Consider the following 18,107-nt stretch of genomic DNA (forward strand, 5'->3'; position numbering starts at 1 on the left):
AAACTTCATCATTGGTTGTATCTACAAACATCCTCTTCTCGATGTTGATCTTTTTAATAAAAATTTTTTATCTCCTTTGTTGAAGAAAGCCTGCCAAGAAAATAAAAATCTTATCTTATTAGGTGATTTCAACATCGATCTTTTAACTTGTGACACTGACCTTTCTCACTCTGCGTTTCTCGACAATCTCGGTGCCTACCAAATCCTACCAACAATCACCTTGCCAACAAGAATTACTGACACTTCGAGCACTCTCATTGATAATATCTTTACCTCTCCTGTCAACTGTACTTCAGTCTCTGGAAATCTTACTGTTGCTATTTCCGATCATCTTCCTCAGTTTTTGGTTCTAAACACAGACTGCGGTCCCGAATTTAAGCCTGAACTTCCTTTTCGTCGAGAATGGTCTAACTTTGATGAAGCCAGCTTCAAGGAAGAATTTGACAGTTTTGATTGGGAAAATCTTCTTGAAATCGACAAGGGGAATGTAGACTCATCTTTTAACACTTTTCAAACTCATTTCTCTTCATTGTATGATAAGCATGTCCCTTTGAAACAACTTACTAGGCGTCAAGCTGATCTCCTGCTGAAACCTTGGGTTACGAGTGGCATTCGTACCTCAATGAAAATCAGGGATAATCTCAAAAATGACTATCTGAGCGTTCCTGATTCTGCAAAGGATCTCAAATCTTTCCTTCGAGGTAGGTATAAATTTTATCGTAATCGAATAGTTTCACTCATTCGTGCAAGTAAAAAACTTCATTATTCTCGCTATTTTCAACAAAACTCTAATAACCTTCGTAAACTTTGGCAAGGTGTCCGGGAAGTCATATCTTCTTCGAATTCTAGGTCTAGTATTTCTCTCAACATCAATGACTCTCTTTCTTCATGCCCTCAAGAAGTCTCAGAAGGCTTCAATGATTTCTTCTCAACGATTGCTGGTAAGATACGATCAAAAAACCCTTTCACACGTCATCACTTTTCTGAATGGCTATCAAATGAACGTCGAAATCCTAATAACTTTCTCATCTCGCCAGTCTCCAAACTCGAACTCTCTAAAGTTTTAATGTCCTTGAGTGAGAACAAAGCTTCTGGTCCCAATAGCATCCCTTATCGTATTATTTCTTCTAACCTAAATAGTCTGTCTTCGATCTTCACTGACATCATCAATCTTTCTTTTTTTACTGGTGTTTTTCCAAGTCAACTCAAAGAAGCGAAAGTCATTCCGATCTTCAAAAACAAAGGATCTCCTTTTGATGCTGAAAATTACAGACCCATTTCACTTCTTTCAAACATCGACAAAATTTTTCAAAAACTTATGCACAAACGACTGATAAATTTTCTTGATCAGACAAATTCCATATATTCTTTACAATTCGGTTTTCGCTCTGGACATTCTACTGAGACAGCCCTTCTTTACTGTGTTAACCAAATCTCAAGTGCCTTGGATGAAGGTGATTTCGGTTGTTCCATCTTTATTGATCTGCAAAAAGCTTTTGACACTGTCGACCATTCCATCTTACTAGCTAAACTAGATTTCTATGGTATTCGGGGAAAATCTCTTGACTGGTTTCGTTCTTTTCTAACTGACAGATCACAGTTTGTTTCAGTTTCAGGTAAAAATTCTACATCTAGACGCATGCAACATGGTGTCCCCCAGGGTTCTGTTCTTGGCCCCCTTCTTTTCCTTCTTTATGTGAACGATCTTCATACTGCTCTTCGATATTCTCTTGTCAATCTGTTTGCTGATGATACTATGCTCTTTCTGAGAGATGAATCTTTAAAACCTATAGCTAAACGAGCAAATATCGACCTTAAGCTTCTCATGAACTGGCTGAAGGCGAACAAGATCTCGTTAAACGTTGGTAAGACTGAACTTATGATCTTTCGTCCGATTCGAAAGAAGATCAACTATGACTTAAAAATCAAAGTCAATGGACGCAAACTCATACCAAGCAAAGTTGTCAAGTATTTGGGTGTATATCTAGATGAACATTTGAACTGGAAACACCATATAAACTTTGTTTGTAATAAATTAAAGAGAGCTAATGGAGCTCTCAGTAAACTTAGGCATTATGTCGACAAGAAAACATTAACATCATTATATTATTCTATTTCTCAATGTCATCTTTCTTACGCAGCCCAAATATGGGGTCAACGGCAGACAATCTATGCTCGCAGGGTCCACATTCTTCAAAAACGAGCTCTTCGGATTATGACTTTCTCTGACTTTCGTGCACATTCATCTCCTTTATTTTTAGAATTCAAGATTCTTCGCTTTTTCGATTTTGTCAAATATCTAAATATTATCTTTCTCTTCAAGCACTTAAAAAACAAACTTCCTACTCCTTTATTGCAAAGTCTCGAGTATAAGCGATTAAATGATACTGATCGTCATGAAGTTATCCGTTCTAAGTCCGGACTTTTAAAAATACCCGAAGTAAAAACAGTGACTTATGGCAATTACTCAGTTTTATACCAATCAATTCTTGCTTGGAATGAAATTCAACATTTCTTAACATTTGATGACAATTCCACACTTGCATTGGATCGTCTTAAGGACTTTCTTAAGTTATACTTTTTGTCTTCGTATACTTAGCTCTCGTTACAGTTTGTCTTCTTAGTTATTTGGTTATTTGAGTTGGTTATTTTATTTTTAAACTTTGTTTTTTTTAAAGCATTTTTACGAAAAATTTCTTGTCAATTTCTACTTAAAATAAGACTTTTAAAATTATTCAATCTTGTAACTATATCGTGCGGCCACCTCCTTAGTTTAGCTTTTTTGTCTATGAGTGTGGTCGCTCGTCTCGCTTATTAGGACAAATAAATCATTTACTTACTTACTTACTTACTTACTTACTTACTTACGATTTTCTCAATTTATCTTTTTATCTAGAGAGTGACTCAACGATGGGAACAAATGGATTCGGTCGCCAAGACTCGCAAAGATGCTTTGGAAAGTGCTGCTGAAATTCAACGCTTCTACAGGTCAGTTTCTGGAACCACTTATAAATTGACTTTTGTCCGTCCGTTCGTCCGTCCATCTGTTACTAGCTTTTCTCGAGATTGGCTCATTAGGCGAGACCAATTTAATTTGCTGTTCTACGGGCCCGACCGACCCTATTTTTGCTAAAATAAAAAAATAACAATATCGAATTTCCACTACAATATATTATACACACTAGTTATTTGTAAGAATTAAACTTGAATAAAGCTGAAAATTAATTCAAGAAATTGAAAAATCATAAAAAGCATTCCATTCACTAAAATTTTATTATGATCTTCATCGAAGATAAAAAACAAAGTGAATTTTTGATCCAGATACTTTTTGGAAAATTTTCTCGGTACCTTACCAACCCTGATAAATGAAAAATTTATTCTTATTTTGCCGACCGACCGACCCATATTTTTCTAACGATCTGTCCGTAGAACAACAAATTAAATTGGTCTCGCCTTAGTTCTTTCTGATATTTGGCACAAAGATGCATAATGGCAATACCCAAAATATGACGGAGCCCGATTTTTGAAAAAAAAAATTACGGAAAAACCGGTTCTTCGGCAGCTTCTCGAGATTGGCCCATTAGCTTAATTTCTTATATTTTGCACAAATATGTGTACAAGCAATGCCCAAAATAGTCCGATTTCAATTTTCTTTATTTTTTCACACAAATTATAGCTCAGTGGCGGAGCGTTTATCAATCATCATTTTATTCTTGATTTTTCGATTTATAAATTTAGAGTCAAGACTACGTTAATTAATTATTTTTTAAGAAACAACCATTATAACTGCTAAATTTAAATTTTTGTTCAGGCTTTTGAGATCTCGGTCGCTTAAAACATTCTCACAAATTTTATTCAAAATTTATGACTGATTATAAACCGATTTATCCCTATATTACAGGGATGCTGAAGATACAAAAGAATGGATCAACGAGAAAGACGCGCCTCTCTCTTCGTCAGACTTCGGTCATGATTTAGCAAGTGTACAGGCTCTCCAACGAAAACACGAAGCGACTGAAAGGGATTTAGCTGCCCTCGAAGAAAAGGTCAGTTTTTATCTTGAAAACAGTATTTTTTTCATACTTTTTGTACCCAAATTTAATTCATAAACTCATTGAAAAAATGCTACGGATTCTTTTCTTGGCCTATCCCCTCCTGCTTTTCCTCTTCCAATACATTTTAAGCACAAAATAGAATTCCCAGTTTTGCCACATAGTAGCTCAACTTTTTTGCCGCAAATCGTTCCTCGCGAATAGAATCGAAAAGTTTTAAAGTCTTGTTTTAACTTGGCTTTCTGTCAATTACATGTTTTTTTAAAGTGCTCCCTTTTTGCTGTTGGGGGCGAGAGGTTTTCAAAAAGTATTTTTTTCTGAATAGAAGGTGCTGAGAGAAAGAGTGGGGGTTTTAGCACATAAGACTCATATTTTTCATGTAACTTTCACGACACAGGTCGAGTCATTGAATGCAGAAGCAGTACAATTATGTGAAAACCATCCCAATTCTGCAGAAACCATCCAAGAAAAAGCCAAAGATTTATCCCAAAATTGGTCTCAGCTTCGAGAAAAATCTGATGATCGGAAATCCAAATTAAATGATTCGTACATCTTCCAGAAATTCTTAAGTGACTACAGGTCAGTATTTTTAAACTTCTTTTGCTCGTAAATTTACCTCAGCCAATTCTCGCAAGAACCAATTTGCTGCTTTTGGTGTCTTTTGTAAAAATTAGTTTTTTCCGTAAAATTTTCATTAAAAAAACCTTAAAACCTTTTAGAAAATGAAAGAGTTTTGGCAAAAAGTGCGTGCCGGCCGAAAAAATTAGTGCCACAAAAAAGCCAATTTAATCTCAACTTTGAATTAAAAAATTGAAGATGTTTTGATGTCTCTGATATGGCCTGTGCAAATGTTATGAGTCTGAAGTAAATAGTAATTAGTTTATACAGCATTCTCATTTCGAAAAAGGGATTTCTAGCATTTTACTGTAGATATTCTGTTATATATTTTAGGATTTTGAATTTTCCAACGTTTTTATAGACTAAAGTCTACTTCTGGCTGAACTTTGCTTTCTAATAATTTTTGATGACGCTGAGTCCAGTGAAGTTAACTTAATCGCGCCATCCAGTCTATAAAAAATCTTTAAGTAGACTCCGGGCTATCGTTTTTACAACTTTCGTTTTTTCCTAAATCAGCAGTAGTTTTTTGGGTTTTTTGGATTGAGCGAATGACTCGTTGTTAGCTAGCGAAATAGAAATCTGATCTTTAAATTTTCTTGAGAAACTTCAATTTTGTGATTTAATTATTCAACCTGCGCAAATCTAGAGATTTCAAAATAGTAAACATTTATGCATGCCACTTTTTCACGAAAGTCCAAAGTACTAGTATACTTTTACAAACCCTTTTTCGTAAATTAGAAGAGTCAATAAGTCAATATTTTCCTTTACGATGTTTGATCATTGTTATTTTCCACTATAAATACCACAGCATTTTCTACATAAAGCACAGAAGATAGGTTCTATCTACTCTTACTTGACCTGATCCTCCAACATGATTCACGCTGCTACTTACGCCATCTTTATCGCTTGTTTGGCGCTTCAATGTTGGGGTGCCGCTCCAGGAGACAATTGCGACTTGATTAACGGGCGTGGATACCGAGGGTGTGATTTGGGCGTTACAAAAGAGGGAAGCTGGGAAGAATGTGCAGCGGAATGTAACAAATATTCTTTTTGTCGATTCTGGACTTGGGAGCACCAACATTCGACAAATAAACCTTTTACTTGTTGGAAGCACTATGGCAAATGTGGTACCCACGTCAACGCCAACGTGTTATCTGGAAACGCTGATTGCGGCAAAAAATATGTCTGGTGCCAACCGTCTTACGGTCGCCATTATGAGTGTAAACAAGAGCCAATCAAAACGATCCCTGATGTACCCACGTGGCAACAATGTGCTGGATACTGTGGCGGAATACCAGGATGTGCATTTTGGACTTGGAACCATGACGCAGTTATCACAAACGCGCCATCGACTTGTTATCTAATGGCAGCAGGCACTTGCAAATTAAGACCAAGATATTCTTCGATTTCTGGCGATCAGAAATGTCAACAACGATGCCGCAATTGAAAAAAATATAGCTTTTTCAGAAGAAAATGTACTATGAACACTTCAGATATTTTTTAGTTTTCATATATACGCTGTAACCAGATTCTTCTTGTTTTGTATTACATTTTTCGTTTGTCGAACAAAGAGAAAGGTATAAGAGAATAAAGTTGCTGTAAATGCTTTTTTCAACCCGCTCCATACGAGCTGAGAATTGCCAACGATTGCCAACGATCAGGCAAATTGATCAACGGGTATGTGCGGTGGTTAAGGGTATGTTTTTCAAAATATCAGAAATGCACTGTAAGGGTGGGCTTTTGACAAATGCACTGTATGGGTAGAAATGTCAGCAAATCTAGGAAAAATTGCAAAGTTTTGCTCGAAAATCTTTCTAAAAGAGTTTAAAATTTCAAAAAATGCACTGTAAGGGTATGAATTTCACTGATTTTTTTCTGCACCGTAAGGGTGCGATTCTAAAAGCCAATTTTTTCGCCGCACATACCGTCAGTTGGTAAACCACTGCCCCCCCCCGGGCAACGATTAGATAGGTGCTCTATTGTCACATTTTTCGAATCTGAGTATCGCAAACTCTATATATGCTGCAGAAAGCTAGAAATTAGTTTTGTCCTCGTATTGAACTAAAAATATTTTGTTATTGGGTGGAGGGGGTACCTAGACACGTGAAGGGTACGGGTATGTGTTTTGGAACTTGGTAGTCACTATTACAGTTGGTAAAATCAGAAAATTAAATCTCAGTTCCATTAGGGGACGGAAAAATAAAACGATAAAAAACAATATAGACTAAAGAAAAAGAAGAATAGCTAAAATAGGCACGCTAGACGCACTGAGCCTGAGAAGAATAAATATGTAAATAACGATTCTTTTTCTTCTCTACCCCTTCAGAGACCAGTTGTCATGGATTCAAAGTATTTCAGCCTTGGTGAATTCTGATGAATTAGCGTTTGACGTGGCTGGTGCAGAAGCTCTCCTCGATCGTCACCAGGTATGTCACGTGGTCCACTTACAGGGTATACATTCAGTATTTAACGTTCAAATAAAGTCCATCCAACGTTCGTAACGCAAATAAAACTTTGAACGTCAAAAGAGTTTCACCTTCATGTCAATTCTAACTATTTTCTAAAGTCGAGATATCGCAATTTGAAATTTCTAGAAGTAGGTTCTTACACGGTTCTTACATTGAAACTCTATTGTTTTCTTACTAAAAGTCACATAGCTTGAACATTTCGACTTTGGAAAATAACTAGGCGAAAGTCAAATATTTCAAACCATCTGATTATTCCTTTAATATCCTCGTATAATATACACATAATATACACGTATCACCGGTTTAAAGTTCTATCACGTTTATAGGTGTACCCTTCCCTTTAAAGCCGAATGTAATTTAATATCCATCCCGCTCTAAAGGCTTACAATGCACATCTGAAGAATCGGGCGACAACAAGCCACACCAAGCATAGGCTGCTGGCATCCACTAACGGAGTGGTGCTCCATATAGATAGATACTATCTGCGGTTTTGTAGAGATCTGTGATTCAAACTACCTCCATCTTACGCTCAGTTTGGATCACCAGTTTTGGTGTACCTTATTGGAACTAATTTTCGCGGGAATTAATTTTGGCGTCTCGTTTTTCGCAAAACTGCGAAAATTTGAACCCGCGAAATACAATTTTTTCCAATTTTATCGAAAACATTTTTAAATCCCTAGGAAAATGAAAGAAGTTTGTCCAAAAAGGGCAAAACTTTTTTTTCGACCGCGAATATTAGTTCCCGCGCAAAAAATAGTTCCAATAAGGTAATACTTTACACTGGCTCGGGTTAAAACAAAGATTTTTCTTGCTTTCAGGAACACCGCTTGGAAATGGATTCTCGTGAACCAATCTTTGATAAGTTCAACGAGTTTGGACAATCATTGCTGGATGAACGACACAGCAATTCTGATGAAATCAATGTCAAAATGAACGAAGTACAAACTGCACGCGAAGCTCTTGGAATGTATGTTTTTTTGTGTAGCCTTTTTCTGTCTATTTCTTTATTTTAAAAGAAACACGCAAAACCATGATGAATAAGCCCACCAAATATTTCTAAAAGTCAAAAACTATTTTCCGAAGAAAAGATATGATGATTTGAAATCTCAGATTTTTTACCTCATTCAGGCGTACCTAAGAAACTCAATTGTTATTGTTATTACAGAATATTATTATTACAGAAGTTTAAGATTATAAAACCCTTAAAAATTTAGGAGGGTTTACTTAGGACTATGGAAGAAATAATTGGGTTGGATTTTACTTTTATCTGACTTTCCCTTTAATTCTACCTCCCTTTACACAATAAATAGAATATAAAAAAAGAATTATGGTTATCGTTTTCTTATTGCAGTGCTTGGGAGAGACGCAAGAAGATCTTAGATGACAACATGGAAGAAATGTTGTTCAACCGAGATGCCGAGTTAGCAGAATCTTGGATGGCCGCACGTGAAGCTGTTCTTCAATCTGATGATAGTGAATCTACTGATGTTCTCATGAAAAAACAAAAAGATTTTGAAAAAGCCATCGCTATTCATGTTAGTACGATTCTAGACAATTCTTAGAACCTTAGCACCTTCTATAGGTTGATGTTCTCTGGAGTGGTTTTTTATTAGTTAAATGGAAACATTAAATAACACCACTCACTAGGACCATGTTCACATACTACGGTTCCGTTTCACTCCGAAATGAAATGAAACCATTCTATTGGTTACATTCAAGTGTTACGTCACTTTTGACCAATAGAATGGCTTCATTCTGTTTCGGAGCGAAACGGAACCGTCGCGTGTGAACAACTAACAATAAAAGCAATCAATACTTCTAATTGAGAGATTAACAAAAAACATACCGATGAACCGTATCATTCAGCTAAACCATTGCATGCTTTTATTCTATAAGTTGATTCTGATATTTTTTACAGGAGGCGAAAATTCAAACTTTGGAGAAAACTGCCAATGGTTTGATTGAAAATGAACATTATGATTCTGACGTCATTCAAAAACGTATTGAAGAGGTCATGAAAAGGTAAACGTCACGTTTATTGTTTTATAATATTTTACAATTCGAACTCGAACAATCAGGAAATTAGTTTTTTGAATATTCTCCATAACTCGAATAAAGTGAATTTCTTGGCCTCGAAGATCAAATTAGAGAGAGTTAGAGGGTGGTCTTCCTAACGTTTTTCTAATAATGGGTTTTTCCGTTTGATATTCATGCAGAAAGGGGAGCTTAACGAACCCTTAAGACCAAAGAAGTTCTTGAAAATAATATATGGATATCCCTGGAAGAATGGCAAAATTAGCAACAAAACACCCCTTTTTTTTAACTTTTTCATTTCAGCCCTTTAAAAATGAAAAACTTTCCTTTGACCCCCTGGAAATTCTTCTCGGTTTAACCCCTGGAAATTTTTGTCTGCACCCTGTATGAACATAATACGAAATGGTCCAATACACTCCTTGCATACTTTATTTATTAATAGATGGGCAACATTGAAAGGGGCTTTAGTTGAACGGCGATCAAAGCTTGGTGAATCACAATCTTTACAATCAGTCAGCCGTGATGTTGATGATATCGAAGGATGGATCAGTGAAAAACTACAAACTGCGCTCGACGAATCGTATAAAGATCCCTCTAATATTCAGGTAATTTCGTTGTTTTTTCTAATTATTTGATCAACCCGTACTTTATAGGTATGGATTAATCTCCCCCAAAGTACTGGAACTCCTAGAATTTTCTGTTCATAGTTTGCATTAGGTGTGGGACGTATGTCAGTTTGTTATATAAACTGATAAAGAGGTAAAACTGATATATGAGTGAAGGTAGAGAGTCTGTCACCCCTGCCTGGAAGTGCTGGGTTTCGGTCTCAGTCCCTTGCGGTGATAGACTCTCTACCTTCACTTATATATCACTGTCTCAATCCGGCTGATAATTGCAGTATCTATTGACGTCAAAAGCTTAGTAAAGCTCAAATTACATATGTAGAACGATAAACTCTGTATTCAGGCAAAACTGACTTGAAATTTGTATTTCTTCAAATCCAATTCCTTCATGTTCTTTTATGACCAGGGTAAAGTACAAAAGCATCAAGCTTTCGAAGCTGAAGTAGCAGCCAACGAAGATCGAGTCGCTTCCACCATTAAACATGGAAGAGGTATGTAATGAGAAGAGTTTAAATCCAAGTCATAGTCCCGCGAGGGGGAAGCTGGATTGACGTTGGTAATCCCTTTTTTGGTGTTTAATACCTCAAATTTTAAATACTTAAAATCTTTTTCTCGTAAGTTATGATGTTCTGGTGTGGTAAAGCCATCTTCACTGGATAATGGGTCCTTCTCTACAGAGGACCGTAGGATACGTCAAAATGAACATTGCTGGCTCTGTGCAAGGGACATTAAGATACCACGATAGACAGTAATGTGGACTTAAAAATTTCCATTGATCCTTTCCATTGTTTGGTTTAAATTATCTCTTTATTTTCTTATCCTTATCCTATCCTCAGGATTGATTCGCGACAAGAAATGTCAGGGAAGTGAAGAGTTTTTAGAAGAACGATTGAAAGGGATTGAAAAGAGTTGGAGTGAGTTAATCGAAGCTTGTCATTTGAAGACCAAGAAATTGATGGAAGCAAACGAACAACAGAAATTCCAATACGGAATGCAAGATCTTGAATTTTGGCTTGGTGAGGTCAGTCAAAGCCATATGCTACCGGTTGTTTCAAAAAAAAGTGAATGAATTTTAATTTCTAACATTGCCAGTTTTCTCAAAAACCCAATTCAAAATTATTTTTTGAAACATCCGGTATTTACTGAGTTATCAAATACAACACGGGAAAAGCTCTTTTTTAAGAGAAGACGAGGTATAAAAGAAAATTTAGAGTGAATCTTAATATTATTTATTGCTTTGTTTTGTTAGGCCAGAATCTTCCTGTCTCAGCCTATACGAAGTGACGAGGGGTACTCTCCGCTTATTATGAAAACGATCGTCATTTCTCTGCTTCAGAATAAGTTCTAAAACATTTGTTTGCAAAAGAATTTGTAGATCGTTTTAATAACCCCTTTAGGATTTGACTGCTGCTTTAAATCAAATCTAATCTCTGTATTCATTAAATATTTTTCAGATCGAGAATGCGTTATCATCTGATGAGTTTGGCAAAGATTTGACAAGTGCACAAAGTTTGTTGAAGAAACACCAGCTTGTTGAAGTGGACATTGTCTCTTATGAAGATCGTGTTAGTTCGTTGAAAAACCAATGCCAACATTTCCAAGAAATTCAACATTTCGATGCCGTGAAAATTGAAGAATCTACTAAAGTGGTCGTGGTGCGTTTCGAAAAGTAAGTTTTAGTTTACATCATGACTACATACCTGAAAGTATTTACTCTGATTAGATACCTTCCAAAATTGAATTTTCAAGATGTTTAAACAGGTTCAAGAGTTACCGTAAGGTGAAGTCTAAACTCTTTTCTCCATAGCTAAAACAAGTTGTCTGGACCCTTCAGTCAAAAACCCATAGCTTAAAATTTCCAAAACTCGAGCAAATATAAGTTATTTTGTGCATGTCCAAGCCATGGGAACTCCACAGTGCTAAGTATAACTTGACTCAACCGCCTTGAATTGATAAAGGTTAGCACAAGACTTATCCATATTTTTCAATTTAGGTTGGCATGAAGCATAACTTAAGAAACAAAAGCTGAAGCGTAGAAAGTATATTTTTTCCCTGAAAGAATCCATTATTTTTTTGATTGACGAATATTGTCCACTTCATTTTTTAGAGTGAAAGTGATGTCAGTGACACGCAAAACGCGCTTAGAAGCATCCGTTGCATTGCATCAATTCTTCCGAGATATCGATGACCAAGAATCATGGATCAGGTAATTAACACAGTCGATTTTTATTTCACATTTTAACGTCAACAACTAGGTTTAGATACCTGATAAACTACTATAGTATTTAAAAAAAACAGAAATTTCTATCCTCAATAGCTGCTAACTTACGAATGTTGAATAGCTTAATCTGATTGGGTACTTAATGGAATAGGGAGTAAGTAGCGGAAAACAGTAGATTTCGCCGGAAAGACTCCCTCCATCGACAGCCACCAGATGACCCTATAATAATTATTAAAGTATATTTAAGTAAATATTCTAGCATGGTGTATAATAATGATATGACATGGTTGGACATGGCTGGACATGAGAAAGTGTCTCACAATGAGGCCTACCCATTTAGAGTTATTTACCCACGTCGAACTAGCTAAATTCAAATTCAAATCATACGTCTCTATTTGAAATCAAGACTTAACGGCTAAATTTCTCCTCTTTTTTCAGAGAGAAGAAGGTCTTGGCGTCATCCCAAGAATACGGTATCGATTTACCAGACGTGCAGAACTTACGTAAGAAAATGCAACGTTTGAACGGGGAGTTGAATTCACACAAACCTATCGTGGAACAGTTGTTGGAAAGTGGACAACAATTCCAGGAGAATAACCCACAACAAGAAAGTGAAATCCAAGAGAAATGTAACAGCTTATCAGAGAAATGGAACGAGTTGAATGCTTTGGCTGAAGACAGGTTGGTACTCATTGTTTGATTTTTTTGCTTTGGTATTTTCTAGATTGGAATCTAAGTGGATTCATAAACCAAAAAAATAAGAAATCAAAAAGGAAAGCACTCTATTGAGATTACTTAATTTTCTAACACAATTAGCAAAAATAGTCCAGGTATTTGCAAAAGATGGAAATTCTAGTTCGTATCAAGTTCTTTCGTCTCAGACAGATTACTGTCTACGAATAGTGAAGAAAAACATTCTTTGACCACTGCAGCTCTAAGAGGACTAGGCCTAGGGTAAACGGTATTGTTTTTTTATCAATATAAAAATAAGAAATAAGATTTCAAGGACAAAAATTTCAGACCATTCTTAGAAACTAGAACAATATTAAACTAAAATAAGAATATTTTAAGATCATTAGACTTAAGAAACCTTAAAAGTTAAAGAGTGTTCAAAGCTTCAAAAATGTTGACGTTTATCTCCACCACAACAGGAACAACAAGTTGAGCGATTCCGAGGAGTACCAACAACTTCTCACCAACATTCACGAAGAAGAATCATGGATCGCTGAGAAACTCGTCTTAGTCTCCAACGACGATCACGGTGATACTCTAGCCTCTGTACTTGGTTTGTTGAAGAAACACGAAGCCTTTGAAACTGATTATAACGTTCACCAACAACGTGTGGATGATATCAAAACACAGGCTAATGAATTGATTGCTAAGGTATGTAAGACGTTGTTGTGTTTGCTCTATTTAACGTCAATCATCTCATAACGTCAAACATCTCATAAAAACTTTTTTCTAATCCTGACTTCTAGCATTCGAATTTTTCATTAATCCAAACTTCTAACATTCGAATTGGAACCAAAAGAATGGTCTTCGAAATTTTACAAAAGACTGTTGGCACCTTTAAGATTGTGAACTGATCTGTCTCTCAGAAGCTACACCGTTTACATCCATAACCTTAGCACTACCAACCAAAACTTCACTTTTTCTTTACTTATGGGTGTGGCCTAAATATAACGAAAAATGCATATTTATACAGGTACGAGCCGGGAAGTATCTTATCCATTTGGTGGACTAACTTTCTTGGGGTTTTTCTTGAACCTTATGGTAATAAGAATATTTTAAGCTTCTGGGCCACCTGGATTTCTCACCTGGGTATCCATAATGGCGGATTTTTGGTCATGTGACCCCCGTAGGCAAAACTGAAAATTCTTCCAACCCAAATATAGGCATATCATATATCAATCGATCGGAAATTTGATACTGATTAATTTTGAGATACAAAGTTGGGTCTGAAAACTTTCCTATCTCGAGATATAAATCACTTTCGTTTTCTCAGGTTTGGCTGCAGTTGTAGGCGGGCTTTCATGGAGTGAGGCAATTCTTTTAGTCATATCTCAAGAAATATGCTTTTAAACATATCAAAACTTTATGTGCTCCTAGAAAAGGCATTAAAAATTGTTTGTGCAAATTTTCAAAAATTTTGCAGTAAAGATGTGTATTTTACAGACCAGGGTACAATTTTCTTACCGTCGAATAAAAGATCTTTTTCTCTCAAAATTGGTCTTTTTGTCTGAAATGAATTAGTGAAATGATGCTTAATAAGGTTTAGAGCCACTCGATTCCTCATATTATACTCAGAGAGGTACCTGGGGAATATATAAGGGCTAAGTGTGTCTGGTCAGCACTTTACAAGCATGTTTTTTTGGTAAGATTTGATCCAAAAAACGGTAAAACTTACAAGCTATTACTCAAATATTTGACAAAGTCTCTCATTGTATCTCGACATTAAACAAAGTTGAACCTTATTCTTTAGTTTGACTTATGCAAAGAATCAAGAATACATGTAAATCGCTGTGTGTATTTTACAGACCAGAATTAAGTGCTTCTAGGTGGTTATATTGCCCTAAAATGTTTAGACTTACCACGGAAAAACCCGAGCTGGAGAATTTTACTGAGTAAAATCCGTCAAGATCCTCTAATTCCTATATCTTTATTATTGAAGATAGTGTAGCCTGTCTTTGAAACTTCGAGAAGTGCTTAGAACTTCCAGAACTGCGTAGCTACATAAGCATAAAATTTTTGGTGAAATTAGTCTGGCTTTGAGACCACTAAGCCATGATAGCTTTGTATGCGCCAGACGTTGGACTTTGAATTATTTTCCTAAAAAAGAACAAAGCCCCAAAGTTTTTATTTCTTGCAAGCTTGCTAGACACTAGCACAGATTTGTCGCACAGTCACTGAACGGCCTGTAGAGTTTCTGTCCACCCTACGACCATCTCATGGTATGGGTTGGTCCTAGCAAAGTAGCATTTACTTTTCATTAAGTGAAACACAGCACCGAGTTGGAGTTAGTCCTGATCTCCTAGACGACGGTCAATACTTGGTACACTAATGCGCCTTCACATGGGATAAATCATAACTGGACGTCTATCTTCCATTGTGTCTTTGAAGCGAGCTTCGTTGCCGCCCGTATTTTTAAATTGGTATAAAAAATCCGTTGATATTCCGTCACAATGCTATTTCGTTGAATTACTTTAGGTTAAATGATTGATAGATAGCTTGATAGTCTGATAATCTGTATATTAATATGCTAAAACGTGTGTGTTTACAACGTTTTATAAACAGTTTTCGAAAATCTAACAAAGCTCTACAAAGCCTCCTCTTCATGGCGTTGAACTTTTTTCTCCTTTCTTTTATAAAATCAAAATCTTATCATCAATCAGCAGCTATCTTTCTTCCGTTGGTTTTTTTAGATGTATAGTGATTTACTGGATTGGATACGCAGCGTGCGACGCTGCGCATACAGCTAGTTACTCTCAAGTCACAAAATAATTATTTTCAATTTTTTTTATACACTGAAATGGAGAATTTCAACTGCGTGTATACTTTTGAATCACTTTTGTCATTCCAATAGCATACCGTAGCGAATCTAAAAATAGACATTGATTTTTCTGTTTGACCGAAATTCAATCCCGTCAACCTTTGCGTCAATTATGCTTGCAAGCTAATTACACTCAATTACAAAGAAAAAGTAATAAACTTCACGACTCTTGAATTAAAACTAAAAAGGATTGTGGGATTGAATTTCGGTCAAATGAGAGGGACAAGCTGGAGTTTTTACAAGCTCGTATTTGATTTGGTTGTTCGTTAAGATGTAATAAAAGAATCTTATTACTTTTAAAGAAAGCGTCATCTCTATCACTTTAAATGACCAATTAGTGAAGTATCTTGTAAAAACTCCAAGGCATCTCAAATGAGAGAAGTAATAATCGTGACGTTTGCACGACAACGCGCTATTAGTTTTTTTATTGACTTGACAAAAAAAAGTATGCCAAAGTTGTGAGCCTGTGTCTTAAGAATATCATAATTTGAATCCTATACTCTCGATCCTATATACTCGATATTATTTCATCGGAGTTTTGAAAAATGACGATGATTTCGCATCTGTTATCTTTGTTATGATATAGATAAAAGACTGGAGAAGAGTAGAACAACATGGACTTTGTGTAGGTTTTGACGTTGTTAGCAAGGTATTCCCAAGGTAGATCATCAAAACCTATTGTTTCATTTTATGTTTTAACGAGGCGGCAACGAAGCTAGCAGTGCTTACGAAGGAGAAGGATGTCCAGTCGTTTGTTAATGTTCTGACAAAGCCCAGAGACCAGATTATTCTAAAACTTTAAACCTCATGAGGGAAGGGAAAATGGATCACCATCAGCAAGCCATGTCCAAAACAAATAAGAATTTTAAAATCAAGATTTCTTAATATTATACTTAGATTTTGTAAGAAAACGGGGATATTTTGGACATGTAGCTTAACCATTATTTTATATGGCAATAACTTCTTTAAAGCGCTTTAAGTTAAAATTCCTACAGTCTGACTTCTTCAACTAGCTGAAGGCTTTGTGTTGCATTCATGTAGTTAAAGCGGATATACAATGATGCATTGGACCATTATACGCCTCTTATAATTGTAACAGTAACCAGAATAGATCCAAGCAGGTTCACAAATATGGTTCCATCACTAGGCTTCATACAATCGCCTAGGATTATCGCCTCTCGAAGCCATATTATGCCGACGTTTTTTGGTCCTACAGACAACACAGATTCTAAGCCCTCTAAATCTCGTTTCATGCATGAACAATAAAGATTAAGGAATTGGCGAATTTTGACGGATTAACTCAGTAAATTCTCAAGTTCGGGTATTTCTGTAGTAATCTAAGGCGTTTCAGAACAAGAGAAGCTCCTAGAAGCACTTAAATCCTGTCTGTAAAATACACACTGTAACAATTTACATTATTCATAATTCTTTGCATTAGTCAATCTTAAGAACAGAAGGTTTAATGTTGAGATGCAATGAGAGAATTTTTCATTAATTATTTGGAAATTTCACCGTTTTCGGGATCATGTCTTACCGTAAATCATACTTATAAAGTGCTGACCAGACACACTTAGCCCTTATATATTCCCCAGGTACCTCTCTGAGTATAATATGAAGAATCGAGTGGCTCTAAACCTTATTAAGCATCATTTCACTAATTCATTTCAGACAAAGAGACCAATTTTGAGAGAAAAAGATCTTTTATTCGACGGTAAGAAAATTGTACTCTGGTCTGTAAAATACACATTTTTACTGCAAAATTTTTGAAAATTTGCACAAAAATTTCTAATGCTTTTCTAGAGGAGCAAAGTTTTGATATGTAAAAGCATATTTCTTGAGATATGACTAAAAGAATTGCCTCTCCATGAAAGCCCGCTACAACTGCAGCCAAACCTGAGAAAACGAAAGTGATTTATATCTCGAGATAGGAAAGTTTTCAGACCCAACTTTGTATCTCAAAATTAATCAGTATCAAATTTCCGATCGATTGATATATGATATGCCTATATTTGGGTTGGAAGAATTTTCAGTTTTGCCTACGGGGGTCACATGACCAAAAATCCGCCATTATGGATACCCAGGTGAGAAATCCAGGTGGCCCAGAAGCTTAAAATATTCTTATTACCATAAGGGTCAAGAAAAACCCCAAGAAAGTTAGTCCACCAAATGGATAAGATACTTCCCGGCTCGTACCTGTATAATTTGAGCGGGCACCACCGTGTTTATCAGCCAAAAAATCTTACCGGAGAAGTCTCTAGTCAAGCTTCTTTAAAATGCTATAGTTTATAAATACTATGATCAGTATTACTGTTTTGTCTCATAGGAGAACCATTATGTTGATTCCATTCGTTCCGATTTGGAGAGTTTGGAAACGAGAATGAATGAGTTGAAAATACAAGGAGAAACACGTCGTCAAAAATTGATGGATAATTCCGCTTTCTTGCAATTTAACTGGAAAGCTAATGTCGTCGAATCATGGATAGGTAAAAATTTCTCTCTTATAAAAAGATAAACGATACTGGATTTGATCGTAATCTAAAT

At 35.9% G+C, this 18,107-nt stretch overlaps 1 protein-coding gene across 2 annotated transcripts in view; it reads left to right on the forward strand.

The window, feature by feature from the left end:
• The window catches only part of LOC136807786 (spectrin alpha chain, non-erythrocytic 1-like), a 49,370-nt gene that overhangs the window by 21,881 nt on the left and 9,382 nt on the right, over positions 1-18,107 (forward strand). For both annotated transcript variants that reach the window (XM_067064411.1, XM_067064410.1), the window contains exons 27-41: positions 2,897-2,988; positions 3,902-4,046; positions 4,450-4,631; positions 6,997-7,096; positions 7,957-8,105; positions 8,490-8,673; positions 9,057-9,160; positions 9,615-9,777; positions 10,202-10,286; positions 10,632-10,816; positions 11,250-11,464; positions 11,903-12,001; positions 12,455-12,697; positions 13,168-13,399; positions 17,890-18,049. In XM_067064411.1, coding sequence (XP_066920512.1) covers positions 2,897-2,988; positions 3,902-4,046; positions 4,450-4,631; positions 6,997-7,096; positions 7,957-8,105; positions 8,490-8,673; positions 9,057-9,160; positions 9,615-9,777; positions 10,202-10,286; positions 10,632-10,816; positions 11,250-11,464; positions 11,903-12,001; positions 12,455-12,697; positions 13,168-13,399; positions 17,890-18,049 — 2,338 coding nt within the window. The remainder of the gene's footprint in view (positions 1-2,896; positions 2,989-3,901; positions 4,047-4,449; positions 4,632-6,996; positions 7,097-7,956; positions 8,106-8,489; positions 8,674-9,056; positions 9,161-9,614; positions 9,778-10,201; positions 10,287-10,631; positions 10,817-11,249; positions 11,465-11,902; positions 12,002-12,454; positions 12,698-13,167; positions 13,400-17,889; positions 18,050-18,107) is intronic.

This window comes from Clytia hemisphaerica, unplaced genomic scaffold (assembly GCF_902728285.1).
Source record: "Clytia hemisphaerica strain Z4C2 unplaced genomic scaffold, Clytia hemisphaerica genome assembly, whole genome shotgun sequence".
NCBI lineage: Eukaryota > Metazoa > Cnidaria > Hydrozoa > Leptothecata > Clytiidae > Clytia > Clytia hemisphaerica.